We start from the raw sequence: 22532 nt of genomic DNA, 5'->3' as shown, positions 1-22532 counted from the left end.
AAGAGAGAAAGAGGGAAGGAGAGAGAGAGTGAGAGAGGGGGAGAGAGGGCAAGAGAGGGCAAGAGAGTGTGAAAGAGAGCAAGAGAGCCGTTTTTATTTTTTATTCTGTTCCTGAAATGAATTTTTTATTTGCAAGCCCTGCTTCTCAAATTGAGGTACACGGTAGCAACATATTTTAGGTTATTATACTTACAAAGCCTAATCTTTTGTAAATCAATTTTTTAAAAAGTCAGACTGAATGATGTGACTTTACAGATGGCTAAATAGTACTTACTCTTCCTTTTTCTTAATGTTCTCTCTTGCCTGCTGAGCTTTGGTGAGAATAAACCACTGGAGGTTTGCTGGATCACAGAGTATTGGGATGTTAAAATGCCCAAGTTCGTGCAAACTTGGAGCATATCTGTCACTGGAATGAAACGAACATTAAAGGAAAAATCATTGACCCTCTCTACTCCCCACCAGAGAAAATATTTTATTAGTCTTTGAGAAACTAAAAAGGAATCATCAAGAAAATTCACTTTAAAAGAACAGCAACATTGACTTAAAGCTTTGTGCCCCCAAAGACACACTTCATCAGGATGATCACACCCTTCTGAGCTTTCTAACCTTCCTTATCTGTCAAATGGAGGTAGCAACCTACTTCATGGTGAGGTTGTGAGAGCTAAAGACAGAATTCATGGAAGCACCCAGTACAGTGCCTGGCAAACAGTGTATACAAAAACAAATGTTGGCTACAGATTATTAGTTTAATCCTTTAAAGTTTTCTATAGGATTGACTTTGCCCAGTAAATGGCAATATATTCAAAGAATGTTCTAGAGATTGAATCCTTCAATCCTCTCATGTTGGCTTTTCTAACGTGTAGAAGAGAGTTGCTAACACAAGTAGTGACATTCTTTTCCTTAGTTCCTAAGAACCATGCATTAAAATACAAAACAATTAAATGTCATTATATACACAGCCCACCTAAGGGAAGAAACAAAAATAATCCTTCTGTCTTCGATATTTACCTGTTAAGGATCATTTGTAAACCACGCAAACTTCGAGGGTGAAAAGGTATTCTATTTTTTAAAAGCCTATTATAGAACACATCAAGAAGAGAGTAATATTCTTCAAGTGTCAATACTGGCTGTAATTCTTCGATATAAACAACTTGTATGCCACCTAAAAGATAGCTTATTTGGTCTTCTAAAAGCAACAGCCTCCTCTGAAGATCAAAATAACTTGGCAATCTTTCAAAAAGCTACAATGTTAAAAAAAAGGAAAGAAATATTTGTTACTATAATAATATGATCTTAGGATTCCAATAAATGGTATTGAATTTTTTTTTTTTGAATCAGGGTCCTCACCCTGACACCCAGGCTGGAGCACAGTGGCACACTCAAGGCTCACTGCAGCCTTGACCTCAGCCTACCAAGTAGCTGGGACTACAGACACTACCACACCTGGCTAATTTTTTGATTTTTTTTTTTATAGGGATGAGATCCCACTATCTTGCCTAGGCTGGTCTTGAACTCCTGGGCTCAAGCAATCCTCCTACTTAGGTCTCTCAAAGTGCTGGGATTATAAGTATGAGTCAACATGCCTGGCTGGTATTGAAAAATTTTAACAAGAAAATTATTTTCATAGAAGGAAGTTCAAGTAAGAGGTAAGAAAGACTGAACATAATGCTGGAAATATTAATATTCAAAACAAACCACAGCAAATATTAGGGGTTTTTAGATAGAAATTGAAGAGATAAAAAAAGAAAATAAGAAATATGTTGTACATAAAAACAAGTGCAATAAGAACTAATATTTGAATATTCAGATAAGAATTGAAATCACTATAGAATGATTAAATGGGATAATAAAGTATACTTAGAAATAAAGTATATGTATTTCAACTCCAAGTCTATTCCTTCAAAATTTACTTTAAATCAACTAAATTCGGCTGGGTGTGGTGGCTCAGTCTATAATCCCAATACTTTGGGAGGTTGAGGCGAGAGGACTGCCTGAGCCCGGGGGTTCGAGACCAGTCTGGGCAACTTGATGAAACCTTGTCTCTACAATATATCATAAAAACTAGCTGGTCATGGTGGCGTGTGTCTGTAGTTCCAGTTACTTGGAAGGCTGAGGCAGAAGGATCACCTAAGCCCAGCAGATTGAGGGACTGCAGTGGCTGTGAGTGTGCCATTGCACTCCAGCCTGGGTGACAAAAGTGAGACTCCAACTCAAAAACAAACAAATAAATAAATAAAATTCACTTAAATGAAATAAACATGACTGAACACCTACCACGTACTTAAGCACTGAACTGGGCACTTTGAAGCATAGACTAAATGAGTCTGTCCCTCTTTGGCTGGGGCTTATGATCAGGGTGTAAGGAAACAAACAGAAATCCAAATTCAGAGTACTAAGTGCCACATCAGGGTAAATGGCTACAGAGAGGAAGATCAAGCAAATGTTTCTAAGGCAGTCTACTTTGACCATTCTTAAAAGGAAAGTAAGGTTTAGAAAATGTACATGGGCTGGGTTTGATGGCTCACTCCTGTAATCCCAACATTTTGGGAGCCTGAGGTGAAAGGATTGCTTGAGGCCAGGAGTTTGAGACCAGCCTGGGCAACTTAGTGAGACCTTTTGTCTACAAAACATAAAAAAATTAGTTAGGTGTGGTGGTGTGTGCCTGTGATCCTAGCTACTTAGGATCCTGAGGTGGGAGAACTATTTGAGCCCAAGAGTTAGAGGTTACAATGAGCTATGATCACGCCACTGCACTTCAAGCCTGGCAACAGAGCAAGACCATGCCTCAAAAAAAGAAGGTAGGTAAATGTGGGAATGTTTTGGGAAAGGAAAAAAGAGCACCTGCAAACAATGAAGCATGAAAAGGAACAGCATGTTCAAAAGCAAGGACTTTGGTACAGCTAGAGTGGGACTGCCTATGAATGAGTAGAAAGAGACAGTCTGAAGGGGGAGGTAGGGAGTAAGGTAGAAAAGGCCAATAGGACTTAGATTTTTCTATCAGAAGTTGGGGTCTCCACAACTTTAAGAGGAGCTGGAAGGCATCAAAAACCCTGCTACACTAAAATCAATAGCAACATAAAATTCTACAAATTATAATCTACTTCTAACATTTGTGAATAGTAATTTTATTCCCCGCTTTTCCAACTTTTCTCTCAATAGGTTATTTTAAAATTTTTATTTATTTTTAATTTTTTTCTTTTTCTTTTTGACTTGGAGTCTCACTCTGTTGTCCCGACTGGAGTGCAGTGGCCACTCCTGGCTACTGCAACCTCGACCTGCTGGGCTCCGGCGATCCTTCTGCCTCAGCTTTCCAGGTAGCTGGAACTACAGGCGCATGCTACCATGCCCGGCTAATTTTTTATTTATTGTAGAGATGAGGTCTCACCAAGTTGCCCAGGCGGGTCTCAAACCCGTGGGCTCAGGCAATCCATTCACCTCATCAATAGGTTATTAATGTATATATGGTAACTACATTTAATAAACTTTATTTTGAGATGACTGCAGATTCATATACTTTTCATCCAGTGTATAATATCACAATCAGGAAATTGACACACAGTACATTAATCTTACTCAGATTTCATCAGTTTTACTTACATGCATTTGTATGTGTGTATTTACTTTTATGCTACTTGATCACATGTGCAGATCTGTGTGACATCACCACAGTGAAGAGACAGGAGAGCTCCATTACAGGGATCCCTTTCACAGTCACTGACACCTCTGTTCCCCTGCTCTCCAAGCCCTAGCAACCACTAATCTGTTATCCCTATAATTTTATTATTCCAAAGATGCTATCTATATAAATAGAATCATTCAGTATGTAACTGACTTGTTTCACTCAGTGTAATCCCTTGAGATCCATCCAAGTTGCTGCATGTATCAGTAGTTCATCCCTTTTATTACTGAGTAGGATTCTATGGTATGGATGTACCCGTTTGTTTAACCATTCACACACTGAGGGACATTAGTTTTTCTGGCTACTATGAACATTCAGGTACAGGTTTTTGTGTGAACCTAATTTTTCATTTCTTCTGGTATAAATGCCCAAGAGGGCAACTGTTAGGTCATATGGTAAGGCCATGTTTAATTTTGTAAGAAACTGCCATACTCTGCTTCTAGAATGCCTACACCATTTTACATTTCTGTCAGCAATGCATGAGTGATCCAGTCTTTCTGCATCCTCACCAGCATTTGGTGGTGTCACTTTTTAAGTTTAGTCATTCTGATAGGTGTGCCGTGATATCTAATTGTAGTTTAAAGTTGCATTTCCCTAATGGCTAATGATGAATATGTTCTCGTGTGCTTGTATATCATCTGTACATCCTCTTTGGTGACATGTTTTTTCATGCCTCTTGCCCTTTTTTAGCTGAACTGATTTTTCTTTTTTGAGTTGGAGTCTCACTCTGTTGCCCAGACTGGAGTGCAGTGGCATGCTCCTGGCCGCTGCAGTCTCAACCTGCTGGGCTCCAGTGATCCTTCTGCCTCAGCCTTCCAAGCAGCCAGAACTACAGGTGTGTGCTACCACGCCTAGCTAATTTTTGATTTATTGTAGAGACGAGGTCTCACCAAGTTGCCCAGGTGGGTCTCAAACCCACGGGCTCAGGCAATTCACACGCCTTGGCCTCCCAAAGTGCTGGGATTATAGGCTGAGATTTTTGAGAGTTCTTTATAAAGTTTAGATACAAAGTCTGTCAGATATGTGGTTTGCAAATACTTTCTACCAAATATTTGGTCTGAATAGATACTTCACTAAAGAAGATATGTGGGCCAGGCATGGTGGGATGGCCATGACCATGCCACTGCACTCCAGACTGGGCGATAGAGTGAGACTCTAACTCAAATTAAAAAAAGAAGATACGTGGATGGCAAATAAGCACATGAAAAGATACTCACCATTATTTGTTATTAGAGAAATGCAAATTAAATCCATAATGTACCACACACCTATTAGAATGGCTAAGATTAAAAAGATGAACACAGTTAAGTGATGGCAGTTTTAAAAAAGTTAAAATACTTTGCCATGTGATTCAGCCATTCTCTTCTAGGTATTTATCCAAGATAAAGGAAATACATGCCCACATATTTGTACATAAATGCTCATAGCAGCTTTATCTGGACTAACCCCAAAGTGACACAATCTAATGTTCATCAACAGATGAATGGATAAACAAACTGTGGTATAATTATACAATAAATACTACAGAGCAAAAAAATTAATACACTGTCAGTATATGAAACAACATAGATGATTCTCAAAATATGAAAGTAAAAGAAACCAGACAAAAAAGTTTACATATTCAATTATTCCACTTATGTAAAACTCTAAAAAATACAAGCTAAACTACAGTGACAAAAAGCAGATCAGTGGTTGCTTGGGGAGGGGGTGATGGGGTGGAAGCGCTTTGTAAACTCTCACTCTCCTGCAATGGACGTGTTTGCTAACTTGACTGTGGCAATGGTTTCACGGGCATATATATATGTCAAAACTTACCAAATTATATACATTAAATATGTATAGTTTATTAAGTATCAGTTATATTGCAATAAATCTACTAAAAACAAGTAAAACAAAACAAGAGAATGCAGACTTTCAGGCTGTGCCTCATAGAGGATTGTAATATTATCAGATAAAAACTGCCTTAAAAAATAAGCTCTAGTCAGGCTCAGTGGCTCAGCCTGTAATCCCAGCACTTTGGGAGGTCAAGGTGAATGGATTGCCTGAGCTTGAGGGTTTGAGACCAGCCCGGGCAACTTGGCGAGACCTAATCTTTACAATAAATCAAAATTAGCCAGGTGTGGTAGTGTGCGCCTATAATTCCAGCTACTTGGAGTGAGGCAGAAGGATCGATGGAGCCCAGCAGGTTGACGCTGGGGTGGCAGTGAGTTTGCCACTACACTCTAGCCTGGACGACAGAAGGAGACTCCAACTCAAAAAAAAAAAAAAGTTCTTCCTTTTAAGTATTTTAACTACATGATATTAAGCATTGATCTGAAGACAGCTGAAGCTATGATTAAAATGTTGTTGTTGTTCACTGACATTATAGCATTATTTGAAACAGAATTACATGGATGACAAATGAAAGGGATGTTTAATTTTTAAGTTCTTTCTTACCTTCATCCAGTGATGATGTACATCCATTGTTCCTAGCATCACGTGACCTACTGCGCTCATGCCAGAACGATCTGTAAATATGATCGTACATCCTGAGGATAAAACACAAACCTTTTGGTCATGGTCTGGGGGCTCATTTTTTTAACATTGTGCAAATAATTTCTTAGAAGTTTAGGATAGGCTGGGCTCAGTGGCTCAGCCTGTAATCCCAGCACTCTGGGAGGCCGAGGTGAGTGGATTGCCTGAGCCCATGGGTTTGAGACCAGCCTGGGCAACCTGGCATGACCTCATCTCTACAATAAATAAGAAATTAGCCAGGTGTGGTAGCACGCGCCTGTAGTTCCAGCTATTTGGAAGGCTGAGGCAGGAGGATCGCTGGAGCCCAGCAGATTGATGCTGGGGTGGCCATGAGCATGACATGGCACTCCTGCCTGGGCCATAGAGTGAGATGCCAACTCGAGAAAAAAAAAATTTAGGGTATAAACTCGGGATTAGAGTCAGTAGAAGCTTAAAGGCTAATTTTATGTCACAACATTATTCAAAGGAACAGATTTTAAAATTCAGCTGTGATAAAGTCATTTAGTTTTCCACTACAATTTACAGATGTGTATAGCACTTAAGAGATACTCTGAAAGAAAGTGGAAAATGTTTACCTTTTGCTTTTTTAAGTGTTTCCAAATTCTGCTGTGCTAAGCGGCCTAAACTATGCAGCTGGCTACAGCGGTGGGCGATTCCCCAGCTCCTCTGCCACCTAGGTCAACAGAGCACACAGGCATTAACAAGCAGCACCCAGCGGGAGAACGAGTGCTCACCTCACCTACCGAGTCCTGAGAAAGCCAACAGTTTCTTTCTGAAGCAGGCACAACATATTTTAACTGACTTTATGTTTCCAAGCTAGCTGATTTTTAAAGAAGCACCCAAATGGAAAATGAACTGTTTACCAAAGGGTAAAAACATTACTACTATGTTCAGGTGTCCAAAGATTTAAAATAGGAAAATACACTAAGTTGTTTCTATTTCAAAATAAGAGGATGAAATGGGAAAAACTTTGAAAAATATATTTTTATCCTCTACATTGTACAATGATGATGGTTTTGTTTTAGATTTAATTTGCAGTTAGGAATTCCAGTTTTATCGGGTTCTTTTTTTTTTTTAGATTAGGGAAAATAGTTTATTTAGAAAGTAGATCAGATAAAAAGGGTGGAACCACCTCTCCAAGACTGGAGATGGGGTCAGATGTTTAAGGAACCTTTGGGTATCAGGTTCTTTTTATCTTATTCTAGAGAAAGTTATTTTGATGGCATCATATAATCTGTTCATATTAGAAACTAATATTAAACCTCAGGGACAAATGGAACCTGATATTGACAAGATGTCACAGAGGCACTGCTGTGTAAATATAAAGAGCGCTAGTCTTGAGCAGTATCAGAAAACCCACCTTTGAATTCTAATTCTATGCTGTACTAGCTCTGTGACAAGCTGCTTTTAGCCTTCCTAAGGGTTTTACTTTCTTTCTTCTTTTTTTGAGTTGGAGTCTCACTCTGCCACCCAGACTGGAGTGCAGTGGCCGCTCCCAGTCACCACAGCCTCGACCTGCTGGGCTCCAGCGATCCTTCTGGCTCAGCCTTCCAAGTAGCTGGAACTACAGGTGTGCACTACCATGCCCGGCTAGGGTTTTACTTTCATACATGCAAAGTGATGGCATTTTCTACTTCCCAGGTAATACATGTTAAATGAGATAATATATGTGAAGAAATTAGGCGTTCAAAACAGCTTCTTAAAAAATGACCAGGTATTGAGCCTCACACCTGTAATCCTAGCACTTTGGGAGGCCAAGGCGAGAGGATTGCTTGAGCCCAGGAGTTCGAGACCAGCCTAGGCAACATAGTGAGATCTTGTCTCTACAAAAAAAAAAAGAAAAGAAAAAATTAGCTTGGTGAGGCAGCACATACCTATAGTCCCAGTTACTTGGGAGGCTGAGGTGGAAGGATCACCTGACTTCAGGAGGTTGAGGTTGCAGTGAGCTGTGATCATGCCACTAGCCTGGGTGACTCCAACTCAAAAAGCCCAAAACCGCCCCCCCAAAAATCTTAGGCTCCCCTTTATCCTAATACTGATTCTGATGAATGTCATTTCTGATAAAAACTGGTTTAAAGTTTTTTTCTTTTAAACCACAATTGAAAAACTAAGATATAATTTCAAATAATTATTAATAACATTGATTTTTATTATTTGAAATAAAAAACTTTAAGTGATAAGTCTACTAAATACTGCTTCTATTAATAAATATTCTTTCACATAGGGTATTTAGAATGAAAAACAATGCTACTAGTTGTTGGGAGCCAGTCATGGAGGCCTGCCTGCTGACAAAGACCAGAGGGCTGAAGATACCAGGCCGCAAAGTGAGCCTAGGCAGCTGAAACCCTTGCTTCTTCATTTTTGTTACTAATGCAACCGGAAAAATTCTGTACAGTCTGGAGGCGAAAAATAAAACTCTAATTTACATGATTCATAGCCCCATGCATAGTAGCAAAAAGTATTTTACAATAAAAGGTCACCTTTATTTTTACTTATTTTTTTGTTTAATCATGTCCCTGACCTTCTAGTGCTGAGTTACATTGCTGCTTATTTTAATTTTGCAATTGAAAAATTCATTATGGGAACAAGGAGTGTTCTTTTGATGTCTACGGGAACTCCTCTGAACCCTCCCAGACATTGTGAGGATAGGCTTTAAAAACACCAGGTGCACACAGATTATGGCTTAGTAGTGTGTTTGTTTTGATTAAAGATTAACAAGAGTTTTTGAATTTTGAAAAAAATGTTATTTTTTCAGTTGTTATGATTTGTGTTATGATTAGCAAATTAAGATTTAATTATAATGTAATCATTATATTTATTTAAGTTTTTAGCATAAGAAAATAAGTATTGTTATATTAGGTTGTTTTCTGTTATATGGATTTAGAATTTTAGAATGTATTTGATTTAAATATATGTTATTCATTAACATTTGAATTGTAACAATCCTTATGGGAATGATTTATAGGTCTGTTTTTACATTTGAAGTAGGTTTTAAGGGGTAAAGCATTTTTAGATTAATTAGATTAAGTTTTGTAGATTAAGGGAATTAACATGTTTAGAATGAAGGAGTTTTTAAGGACTATTTTATGATTTATTTGCTGGAAAAATTGTGGGATTTGAAACCTGGTAATTGTCAGGGTGTACCTCAGGGGCTTCTGGCGATAACCAGTTAATGGAACGTCATGGATGATGAACAAGAACAGTGTGCTTTGAAGATTGCAAGACTTTTTGAAGAAATCGGTGACGTGGAGAAATGTGCGTCGGGGAGGCTTCCTGGAGGACGTCACACATGGACTGCTTGTTTTGTTTTTTGTCCCAGCTAAAGATTATCAATTAAGTTACTGATTACATTTAGCTATAGGAATTTTGTTTGTTTGTTTGCTTAAATGATATATAAGCTCACTGTTAATTGGTAATAAACAGCATCTGCCCTACTCACGACAGAGTCAGTTGTCCGAAGTGTTTCCTTCAACGCCGATTCCATTCCTCATTCAGGAGACCCTAAACCCAGCTGGAGCCGGACTCCAGCAACTAGTTACAAAGTCTCCATTTGCTTGAGTTTTGGCTAATGTTCCAGTAAGTGGAAAAGCCCTCATGCTCATGGTTCTCAAATATCATGATCTCAGAACTCCTTTACACTCTCAAAAATTGAGAACCCCACAGAATTCTTGTTTATCTTTTGATACCTACACCACAGTATAAACTAAAGCAGAAAAATTTCTCCACAGTATTGTAAAATGATGCTTTTTTAAATGTTTAAGACACTTTTTACTTTTCCTAATCCCAGCCAGCTTTCCCAGATCTTTTAAAATTTATACTACAAAAAGTTATTTTCAAGCACAGTAGTTTGTTTACTTTATAAACTTTAAAAAAATCTTATTTTGTTAGAAAATTTTATGCTACTAGACTACAGAATAGGAAGATCAAAGGTTGATCTAAAAACAATTGACGTGATGACAAAAGAACAGCCATAAGCACACACGCAAACATTCCACACACTGCAAGTTGAAAGGCTTTGCTTTTAAAATTTGAATCATTTTGCAAAATGATGATTTGACTAGAACAGAATATGTAAACATTATCTGTACTCTGTTAAGCACAGGAGAAAACGTGCTGTTATGGTACCCAAATAGTCATCTGGATCAATATACGAAAAAAAAGTCCTGATAATGAGGGTTGAAAACAATAAAATAGGCTACAGGAAAGGTAACAGAATGAGACCAGGTGACGATTTTCAAGGTTCTGGTAATGGGGAGTCCATGACTGATTGACCTGACCCCTCATTTTTCCTTCCATAATTATAGTTTTAAGATTTGTTAAATGTATTTTCATAATGAATTTCAGCATGTTTCTTTATATAACTGTTATTTACAAGTTTATAAAAACTTACTTTAAAGGTTGTGCTACATAACATAGAAACAAGAACACAACATCCATTTCCTCTCTCCCTTCCTCTCCTTAAACTCAAATATCAATCTTACATGACAGAATCATAATTATTTTTGATATATTATGTGTATATGTAATATATATATATTTTTACAAACTCATTATATAAAAAAGTTCAACTATCATGCCAAAAATGTCAGTGTTTAAACCTTACTTCAATATTTAAAACAAGAAATAAGTTTCCTTAAATAGATGAACATTTGACTATGTTCATAGAAAGATAAGTGACGAATATTTTATTGTCAAAATAGTTAAAGTTACAGATATTAAGCTACTGGAAAGCTTTACCAGCAGGTAATTCATGTTTCTTTTAATCTCTAAATTACACTCTCTTCTTTATTACCTGATATCTGAGAGTTGCAACTGATGAGATAGTTCATCTTTTAAACGATCTAGTTCTTTTCTAAGTGGCAAACTATTCTTCAGCTTTTTAACAGCACTTTTCCCATTGTTATCTAGCCAGGATCTAAAAGAAAAACAACAGAGATATATACTTTGCAATACTAGCTATAACTTAAACCTATCTCCTATTAAAAGACACATGCATTATCTTAAAGCAGCCCCAATGTTAAACTGAGTTTTCAGTCAAACCTGTACTTCTACCAAGTCTAGAGAAGTACCTAGTTTAGAAATACCTACTTCTAAAACAGGTTGCTTGGAGACCTGTCAGCACCTGTCAAATCATATGCTAGTTATGACAACTTCCTCTGCATATTAAACGAATTAAATTTTAGTGACATCAAGCCTGTCACTAGATTTCTAGAAATGGGATAATTAAAAAAAATTAATTCGCAAAAACATAGAACCAACTGTGCTGCCCATCAAAACTGGACTGGATAAAAAAAGTGTGGTATATCTACATGATGGAATATTACGCAGCCATAAAGAACAATAAAATTATGGACTTTATAGCAACTTGGATGGATTTAGAGTCTATGATACTCAGTGATTTATCACAGAAACAAAGAACTGAGTACCACATGCTCTTACTCATAAGCAGACCCTGAACATTTACCATAATACTATAAGAAGGGATTGGTAGTAGCTGGAAACTGCCGGGGGGTGGGGTGGGGGCACAACATCAATAAGTATACCTGATCTCAAACCAGACAAAGTGGGGACTAAAGGGAGGCCCAAATTTTACCTGCATGATGACCACTTGTATACCTAATCCTGAATTGTACCCCACATCTTTAAAATAAAAAACATTAACAATACTTCAAAACCTTTCACTTATGTTTATTACACCCTTCAGTAGGCTATATTAGATCTTTACTTATTTCAGTAATATACATGTGAGGGCAGAACTAATACTAATTATACAGCAAGTGAGCAAACAATGTTATAATAGTGCTAATAAGGTATAAAAGTCAAATTAAAAAGACATATCCGACAGGACTGATGACAGTTAGGAGGCAATGCATCCTGATGAAGGAACTCGAAAAGATTATTTTATGTATTCTAGTTGGGTAGACTCCAATTTCTCCCTTTAATTTTGGATATCAGTACCCTGAGCTCTCAATGCTTAGTCCCTCAACTCACATCTCATCTCTGTAACCAAGACCCTTCACTGGTCAGATCATACCTCTCTACACTCTAGCGTTTTTGCCACAAAATCTCCCCAAACATCTGTTTTTCACCACTCTGGTGCTCATTTGCCCTCCAATCCTGTCCACCCAACCAAATGCCCAGTTTCAGACTCACCTCAACTATATCAACTATATACTAGGCTCAGCAGAAAGATGTTCTCTAATCCTGTATTTCTTAGAATATTTACCCTGATAGTCTTAAAAGAAAAAATAAATATAAAAAAACACATTAGGGATCAGGAGGGGACAGTTCTTTTCTGAAAGCTGTCCCCTCAGCTTTCAGAAAAGAGCTGAAAGGCAGCCTGTGTGGCTCTCTAGAGAGCAGCACTACCCCCTGGGAATGTCTCTTACTTGCTGCTATGTTCATCATGACTCAGGGGTGCTTGTTATACTCAGGGTCTCTGACTCTCCAAAGGAAGTATGGAGAAATGAGTGACATGGGTGGAGTCTTGGGAGGCTCAAGAGCTGCTACAGGAGTGGGTGGGGTAGAATGAAAAGATGACTGGACTGAGGGGAACATTTCAGAGTCTAAAACATAGTGGTGAGATGGGCCCTAGGTATAGCTGTGTAGGAGAAAGTTCTAGGGGAGCAGGGAGAAAATAATCCAAAAAGTGAACATAGATATGTCACCCAGTTTCTCATCACCAGGACATCTGATGAACCCCTGTGGGGTCTGTTAGTGACAGTCACAAAATATAATGCTGCACAAGAGTTCATATGTTCACCTAAAAAATGATTGTCAAAGCTTTCAAATAAAAGGAAAAAAGTTCTTTAATAGTCATCTTAAAGGTTTTAGATGTTGTGATCAAAGCATTTAAAAATTATCAAGTTTAGAATAATGGAACTACAAAATCACGCATCTATTAAACATTTATCCTGAATGTTGATATTGCATTGTATTGGGATTACAAAATAAAGTCCCTGTCATAAAGGAAGACACACCTAATAAGGAATATAGAGATAAGCAGTCAGAATAGAATATAGGAGCTACTATGAGACCAGAGGAAGAAATAATTCTGCCTGGAAGGTTCTGTAGAACAGGTGATATGTGATCTGGAACCTGAGAGATACAGCAGCTCTTTCCAGGTAGGTAAGTTAGAGGGAAAGGCATGTCAATCATATTAGTGCATAAGGATCTATAAGAGGAACCAATATGCTTAGATTGTTATGCCTAGAGGGAGGGAAGAGAATGAGAAAAGACAATGGGGGATGGGGTCAGACCATGAAGGGTGTTGCACATTGGGAAAATAAACTGGAACCTTATCCTCTAGGTAAGTGTTCAACATTTTTTGATTCAGTAATTTTGCATAACAATTAACAATCATTCCTCCATTTCCTTTAAGAATATTGGTAAAAATGTTGTCACTTCTGTTTGTTGTGATAAATAAGTAAAAATATCTTAATTTATATCACTATTATTGGATATTGCATTACAATTTTCCAGTCTTTCTTCATTTAAGTAATACATGTTTTTCAGTTTACTTTAAATAAAGAAAAAGCATGATTTGTTAATAAATGAATTGTCAAATGACAAACAATGTTTGATCTGGGACCAAATGTCTTAAAACTAGATTGAAATATAACTCTTTTAAAAATTATTATTGACTGGCGTGGTGGCTCAAGCCTGTAATCCCAGCACTTTGGGAAGCTGAGGCAAGAGGACTGCCTGAGCCTGTGGGTTCAAGACTAGCCTGGGCAACATGGTGAGACCTTGTCTCTACAATAAATAAAAAAATAGCCGGGCATGGTAGTACGTGCCTGTAGTTCCGACTACTTGGAAGGCTGTGGTGGAAGGACTGCCTGAGCCCAGCAGGTCAATGCTGGAGTGGCCATTCTACTGCACTCCAGCCTGGGCAATGAAGTAAGACTCCAACCCCCCAAAAATATATATTATTATTTATTTATTTTAATTTTATTTTTTTTGAGTTGGAGTCTCACTCTGTCACCCAGACTGGAGTACAGTGGCCACTTTTGGCCACTGCAACCTCAATCTGCTGGGCTCTGGTGATCCTTCCACTTCAGCCTTCCAAGTAGCTGGAACTACAGGCATGTACTACCATGCCTGTATAATTTTTGACTTATTGTAGAGATGAGGTCTCACCAAGTTGCCCAGGTGGGTCTCGAACCTGCGGGCTCAGGCAATCCACTCACCTCAGCCTCCCAAAGCGCTGGGATTATAGGCTGTGCCACCGAGCCCGGCTTATTATTTATTTTTAGAGACAGGGTTTCACTCTGTCACCTAAGCTGCAGTGGTGTGATCCTAACTCACTGCAGCCTCAGACTCCTGGGCTCAAGTGATACTTCTGCTTCAGCCTACCGAGTAACTGGGAATGCAGATGCACACAACCACATCTGGCCAACTTCTTTATCTTTTGCAGAGACACTGTGTTGTCCAGACTGGTCTCAACTGCTCTCCCACCTCGACCTCCCAAAGTGCTGGGATTATAGGCAAGAGCCACCAGGCCTGGCCAAAATATAATCTGATGATTATACATTCATGACTTGACTTTTTGAATTATTGCATTTAGTATATAAAAATCAACTGGTCTAGTATAACAATTTTTGTGTTTTGTTTCTAAACATTCAGATAAAAATGAAGGTTCTAAGCATGGTTATTATGATATATAGATATAAAGATATTTGCTTCCTAGTTCTGACCAGTGGGAGGACTCCTAGTGATTGAGCACACAGAGCACTTAGATGTTGTTTTCTAAAAACCATTTCCTATTAGAAAGAACCAGAGCTTCTTGGCAAAATGGCTGAATCAAACTTTGGGGGCAGGAACCATCCAGATGAGCCTGGAACATCTTGGTCAATCAGAAAGTAAGGGAGTATTCAAGGTATGATAGGAACATAGGAGCCTGCTTGAAGAGATGACAAAAATTAAGAAATCAACATTTGGCAACCAGCAGAGTCATATGGGATTCAGGCAAGAATCATAAATAAATCTCAGAGCTAGGGAGTAAAAAATCTTATGAGTAAAAGGACATTTACATAGCCCTAAGCATCTCCCCAAAAGAAACTAAGCGAGGGGAAAAGAAGTAACTTTATTGCAAAAGAAACTGGGAGCTATCACATGAATCAAACGATACAAGTTAGTATCATTAGTAATGGGATAAATCAGTATCAGTGCCTCCTATATAATCCATTGAAAATAACACAGCATCACTTCTGAAGGATGCCTGTGAAAAATGAATAACCTGAATAATTATGAGGAAACATCAGATAAATGAATTGAAGGACATTCTACAAAATAACTAGCTTGTATTCATCAAGATCATGAAAGACAAGAATAGAGACAGAAATTAAAAAAATGAAAAACAGAATAAAGAAAATTTAAGAGACATGACAACCAAATGTGGTTCATGATCTCAGATCTTCTGTTCCTAACAAAGGGCAATGCTCAGAAAATGAGTGAAATTTGAATAAAGACTAGGGATTAGCTAATAGCTCCTGATTTGTACAATTATCCTTTAGCTATATAAGAGACTGTCTTTGTATTGTAGAAAATACAGTCGAAATATTTAGGGGTAAAGCAACACTGTGGCTGCAATTTACTCAAATGATTCAGGAAAAAATATATAGAATTTTTATATATAAAAATTTACAGAGAGAAAACGGGCTGCATGATGGCTCATGCCGGTAATCCCAGAGCTCTGGGAGGATTGCTTGAGGCCAGGAGTTCAAGACCAGCTTGGGCAACATAGCGAGAACCTGCCTCTAAAAAATATTTCAAAATTGGATGGGCACAGTGTCATGTGCTTGTAGGTCTAAATTGGATGGACACAGTATCGTGTGCTTGTAGGCCTCCTTGTGAGGCTGAGGTGGGAGGATTGATAAAGCAAATGTAAAAGGTTACATTTGGGAAATCTGGGTAGAGGCTATATGGGATCTCTTTGTATTAGTCCTGAAAATTTTCTGAGTCTGAAATTATGTCAAAATAAAAATAAAAATAGAAGAGTGTTAATTTCTGGCTACTGTTTGCAAGCATTTCTCAAGAGAAAAAAAAAACAAAAAACAAACAAGCCAAAATAACCAAAAAAACGACAACAAAAAAATCAACAAAAGAATGTTCTTTCTAGTTTTGTTGCTTATGTACAAGAAACACCATCATGTGTTTCAGGATTTTGATCAAATCAGTATAACTACCAGGTCAGGTGAAGGTCATCATGAGACAAAACTTTAGAATTATTTTTTATGCTCATTAACTTTTTCATTGTCAGCAGTCCCTATATATATATTTTTTAAAACAATTTAAGTATATGGATCTATTCTCAAGGTAAAAGACTTTGCATAAAAGCATATACAGCATCCATTTCTCAGTTCATACACATCTGGTTATTTTCACAACCATATTCTCCAGTCTTCTTGTAAACATCACAAGACACTTGATATCCTCGTAATTTTTCTACTTCCATTAGAGTTGGTTTCTTTTGCAGGCAATCAGGAGTCCTAATACAATTCTCTTGGATTTTCTTGGTGACATTTGTAAATAGGTGCAAGTGCACCTCTGTTTTTCCATTATTCACATATCCCATTTCTGTTTATTATTACATTGACTAGACACTCTAAGACAAATAGAGGTGACAGTGGACATTCTGGCTGGCTTGCTTCTGAGCCCATCTGCTTCCTATCTTTTAAAAATTCCTATAAATTTTTTGGTTACTGGAATTCCCATTTTCCTTTATTAACCTTCATAAAATTTGTTAAATTCCTGGAGATTTTCAAAATATATCACATTTTGCTTTTCCATTCATCCATCGATGGTTACTTCCACCATTTGGCAATTGTGAATGCTGCTGTTATGAACATAGGTTTACAAATATCTCTTCAGGATCCTGCTTTCAATTCTTTTGGCCATACATATACACTCAGAGATGGAATTGCTGGAACATATGGTAATTCCTTTTTTTTTTTTTGAGTCGAAGTCTCACTCTGTCGCCCAGGCTGGAGTGCAGTGGCACATGGCTCACCACAGTCTCAAGCTCCTTGGCTCAGGCAATCCTTCCACCTCAGCATTCTGAGTAGCTGGGACTATAGGTGCACACCACACCCAGCTAATTTTTTGATTTTTTTGTAGAGATGAGGTCTCGCTATGTTGCCTAGGCTGGACTCAAACTCTGGGCTTAAGCAATCCTCTCACATTGGCCTTCCAAACTGCCAGGATTACAGGCATGAGCCCCTGTGCCAGGCCTTCCATTTTTAATGTTTTTGGGGAACCACCATGCTGTTTTCCACAACAGCTGCACCATTTCACACTCCCACCAGCAGTGTACAAGGGCTCCAGCTTCTCCACATCTTCACCAACCCTTATTACTTTGTTTTTGGATAGTAGCCATCTTAATGGATGTGAGGTGGTATCTCATAGTAGTTTTGATTTACATCTCCTTAATGATTAGTGATGCTGAGGATCTTTTCATGTGCTTACTGGTCATTTGAATACCTTCTTTGGATAAATGTCTATTCAAGTCCTTTGCCCATTATTGAATTGGGTTGTTTTGTTGTTGTTGAGTTTTAGTTCTCTAGTTATTCTGCGTATTAATCCCTTTATCAGATATGAGTTCCAAATATTTCTCCCTTTCTATGGACCGCCTTTTTACTTTGTTGACAGTGTCTTTTAGTGCACAATATTAAAAATTTTTAATAAAGTCCAATTTTTCTTTTTCTTTTGCTGCCTGTGCCTTTGGTGTTATATCTAAGAAATCAAAATCACTGGCAACCTGGTATCATGAAGCTTTTGCTCTATGTTTTCAGTTAAGAGTTTTAAGTATAGGTCTTACATTTAAGTCATGGGTTCGTTTTCAGTTAATTTTTGTATATGGTGTAAAGTCAGATTCCAACTTTACTCTTTTGCACATGGCCAACTTTCCTAACACCATTTGTTAAAAAGATTCTCTTCCCCACTCGATGGTCTTGGTATCCTTCTTGAAAACTATTTGACCATATATAAAAGGTAATAAATTTTAAAGTTAGAAAGTTATGTTCACCAGCTTTGTTCTTTCTTAGTCTTGCTTTGGCTATTTGGAGTCCCTTGAAATTCCACATGAATTTTAGAATGGGTTTTTCTATTTCTGCAAAAAGAAAAAAGTCATTGGAATTTTGATAGAGATTACATTAAATCTATACGTTGCTTTGGGTAGTACTGACATCTTAATAATATTGTCCTCCAATCCATGATCATGGGATGTCTTTTCATTTATTTCTGTCTTTAATTTCTCTCCGAAGTGTTTTTGGATTATTCATTGTTAGCATACAAAAAAGCAACTGATTTTTGTGTATTGACTTTGTATCCTGCTACTTTGCTGGATTTGCTTAATAGTTCTAACATGTTCTTCTGTGACATCTTTAGGTTTTCTACATATAAGATCATCTCATCTGCAAACAAGATTTTACTTCTTCCTTTCTAGTTATATGTCCTTTATTTATTTTTCTTGCCTAAATGTTCTGTCTAGGATTTCTAGTACTATGTTGAATAAAAATGATGAAAGCAAATCTCCTTGCCTAGTTTCTTATCTTAGCTGAAAAGTTTCAGTCTTTCGCCACGGAGGATGAAGTTTGCTATGGGTTTTCATATATAGCTTTTGTTATATTGATGTAGTTTCCTTTTATTCCTAGTTTGTTAAGTATTTTTTTTTTAATAATGGAAGGATGTTGACTTTTGTCAAATGTTTCTATTATTGAGATGATCCAGTGAGTTTCTTCCTTTATTCTGTTAATGTATATTATTCTGATCGATTTTCATATGTTGAATCACCCTTGAATTTCAGGAATAAATCCCACTTGTTCATGGTATATAATCCTTTTAATATGCTGCTGAATTTGGTTTTCTAGTATTTTGTTGAAGAGTTTTCCATTAATGTTTATAAGGAACATTGGTTTGTAGTTTTCCTACAGTGCATTTGTCTGGCTTTGGTAGCAGAGTAATGCTGTCTTCATAGAATGAGTTAGGGAGTGTTCCTTCTTCAGTTTTTTTGGAGAAGTATGAGGAGGATTGGTGTCAGTTCTTTAAATGTATGGCAGAATTTACCAATGAAGCCATTAGGACCACAGTTTTTCTTTGTTGGGAAATGTTTGCTTACAGATTCAATCTCTTTACTAGTTATAGGTCTATTCAGATTTTCCATTTCTTTGTGGTTTAGTCTTGGTAAATTTTGTGTTTCTAGAAATTTGTCAATTTAATCTAGGTTATCCAATTCGTGTATACAGTTACCCATAGTATTCTTTTGTAATTCCTTTTATTTTTGTAGAATTGGTAGTAATGGCTTACTTTCATTTCTGATTTTAGTAATTTGAGTCTTCTTTTTTCTTAGTTTACCGAGTTAAGGGTCTGTCAATATTGTTGATCTTTTCAACCAACTTTTGGTTTAGTTGATTTTCTCTATCATTTGCTATTCTCTCTTTCACCTGTCTCTGTTCTAATCTTTATTATTTCCCTTCTACTACTAATTTTGGTTTACTTTGTTTTTCTTTCTCTAGTTTCATAAATTGCAAAGTTGGGTTGCTGTGCAGTGGCATAATCATAGTTCACTGTAGTCTCAAACTCCTGGGCTCAAGTGGTACTCCTGCCTCAGCCTCCCAAGCAGCTGGGATTATAAGCATGCACCACAACACCAAGATCATTTAAAGAATTATTCTGTAGAGGTCTCACTCAGGCTGGTCTTTAATCCTCAAGTGATCTTTATGCCTCGACCTCCCAAACTGCTGGGACTACAGGCGTGAATCACACTGTGCCTGGCTCTCTTTCTTCTCTTTTTTCTTCTTTCCTTCCTTTCCCTCCCTCCTTCTTTCTTGTTCCTTTCCTTTCTTCCTCCTTCCTTCCTTCCTTCCTCTTTCCTTCCTTCCTTCCATGTGTTTATAACTACAAATTTCCCCTATAAGTTTTGGTATACTGTGTTTGTGTTTTCACTTGCCTCTAAGTATTTTCTAATTTCTGATGTGATTTCTTCTTTGATCCATTGGTTGCATAAAAGTGTTTTATTTTCTACTGTTTTGTGAAATTTCCAGTTTTACTTCTGTTATTGATTTCTAACTTCCTCTCATTGTGGTGAGAGAAGATACTTCATATAATAGCTATCTTAAAAAATTTATTGACATTTAATCTGTAACATATGATTTATTCTGGAAAATGACCTATATACACCTGAGAAGAATGTATATGCTGTTGCTAGGTAGAGTGTCCTGTATATGTCTGTTAGACCTAGCTGGTTTATTGTGTTATTTAAGCCCTCTATTTTCCTAACTTATTTTCTGTTTGGTTGTTATATCCATCATGGAGAGTAGGGCATTAAAGTCTCCAACTATTATTGTAGAACTGTCTGTTTCTCCCTTCAATTCTGTCAATTTTTGCTTCATAACTTTGATGGTCTATTATTAGGTGGGTAAATATTTATAGTTGTTATATCTTCTTTGTCTCGTAAACTTTTATTTAAAAAAATCGATTTTGTCTGACATTAGTTTAGCCACCCCTGCTCTCTTTTGGTTACTATTCTTTTCTCATTTCTTTTTGTGTATATCCTTTAGATATTTTCTCTGCAGTTACCATGGGGACTACATTTAATATCCTATGTTATAATATTCTAATGTGAATTTATACTAGCTTAACTTCATGACATACAAAACTCTGCTCCTTTAACAGCTCCATACCCACCCCTTTCTGTTGTTATCACAAAATATATCTTTACACATTGTGTTTCCAAAAATATTAACCAATAATATTTTTAATGCAACAGTCTTAAAATCATGTAGAAAACAAAAAGTGGAGTTACACACTATTGTTATATTAGTTACTGTAATTGCCCATATATTTACTTTTGCTGAGATCTTTATTTCTTCATACAGCTTTGAATTAATGAATATAATTTTATTTTAGAAATAAAAATTTCTAAATTTAGAGAGAGTAGTGATAGTTCTTTTTCAAAACAGCTTTATTGAGATATAATTCATATCCTGTACAGTTCACTCATTCACCCATTTTTAGTATGTTCACTGAGTTGTGCAGTCACCACCACACTTAATTTTAGGACACTTCCATCACCTTAATAAGAAATCATGTACTCATTAGTAGTTACTCCAGACCTACCATCCAGCCTTAGAAACTACAAATCTACATTCTGTCTCCATAGATTTGCCTATTCTAGATATTTCACATAAATAGAATAATGCAATATATGGTCCATTGTGTTTGGTTTCTTTAACTTAGCACGTTTTCAAAGTTTACCCATGTTGTACTTCATTCCTTTTTCTAGTTAAATAATATTCCATTGTATTATCTCATCTAGAAATGATAACATATACATGTTATCTATGCATTCATCACACAGTAGATATTTGGGTTATTTCCACTTTTTGACTAATATGAATAATGCTGCCATAAACGCATTTTTGTGTGGATGTCTGTTTTCATTTATCTTGGGTATATACCTAGGAGTGAAATTGCTGGGTCACGTGGTAACTCTATGTTTAACATTTTTTTCAGTATTTCTAGAGTGTTTTCAAAGCAGCTGCACCATTTCATCATTTTATATTCCCATTAGCAATGGATGACAGTTCCAATTTCCTTACATCTTAACCTACACTTTTAATTCTTTTTGATTATAGTCACCCTAGAGTATGATGTGGTATTTCTTTTTTTATTTTTATTTTTTTATTTTTGAGTCTCACTCTGTCGCCCAGACTGGAGTGCAGTGGCCGATCCCGGCCACCGCAGCCTCGACCTGCTGGGCTCCGGCGATCCTTCCGCCTCAGCCTTCCAAGTAGCTGGAATTACAGGTGCACACTACCACGCCCGGCTAATTTTTGATTTATTGTAGAGATGAGGTCTCGCTGCCCAGGCAGGTCTCAAACCCGCGGACTCAGGCAATCCACTTACCTCAGCCTCCCAGAGGCACGGGATTACAGGCTGAGCCACCAAGCCCGGCTGATGTGGTATTTCATTGTGGTTAATTTGTTTATTAGACCTTGGCTTGGTTCAGAATGATTTAATTACAATTATAGAAACACACACACACACACACACACACACACACACACGTTGCATGTACTGTTTTACGATCCAGGAAATAGGAAAAATAAAATAAAGCCAAATGAATATAAAAAGTACATAAAAATGAATGCAAGAATATCATGTACAGAGACTAAAGTCAGATTATAACATCATCTGGTTTAGTTCCCAGGGTCATGATGATTTTTTTAAAGGGACAGGCTCTTGCTCTGTTGCCCAGGGTAGAGTGAAGTGGTGTAAGGGTCATAATGCTTTTGAGATAAAAATATTTCGGTAACTCAAGAGAAACTCAGTTTTTCAT

General features: G+C 37.1%; 1 protein-coding gene across 1 annotated transcript in view; it reads right to left on the bottom strand.

Moving 5' to 3' along the window:
- TCAIM (T-cell activation inhibitor, mitochondrial) overlaps nucleotides 1-22532 on the bottom strand; it is a 63792-nt gene that overhangs the window by 5716 nt on the left and 35544 nt on the right. The window contains exons 6-10 of the mRNA XM_021710616.1: nucleotides 10986-11108; nucleotides 6769-6866; nucleotides 6116-6207; nucleotides 1009-1241; nucleotides 275-406 (exon numbers count right to left, since the gene is read on the bottom strand). Coding sequence (XP_021566291.1) covers nucleotides 275-406; nucleotides 1009-1241; nucleotides 6116-6207; nucleotides 6769-6866; nucleotides 10986-11108 — 678 coding nt within the window. The remainder of the gene's footprint in view (nucleotides 1-274; nucleotides 407-1008; nucleotides 1242-6115; nucleotides 6208-6768; nucleotides 6867-10985; nucleotides 11109-22532) is intronic.

This window comes from Carlito syrichta, unplaced genomic scaffold (assembly GCF_000164805.1).
Source record: "Carlito syrichta isolate Samal-C Ts95f unplaced genomic scaffold, Tarsius_syrichta-2.0.1 Scaffold294773, whole genome shotgun sequence".
Classification (NCBI taxonomy): Eukaryota; Metazoa; Chordata; class Mammalia; order Primates; family Tarsiidae; genus Carlito; species Carlito syrichta.
Note: the sequence above shows the minus strand (reverse complement) of the source record. Positions and strands in the feature narration are given on the sequence as shown.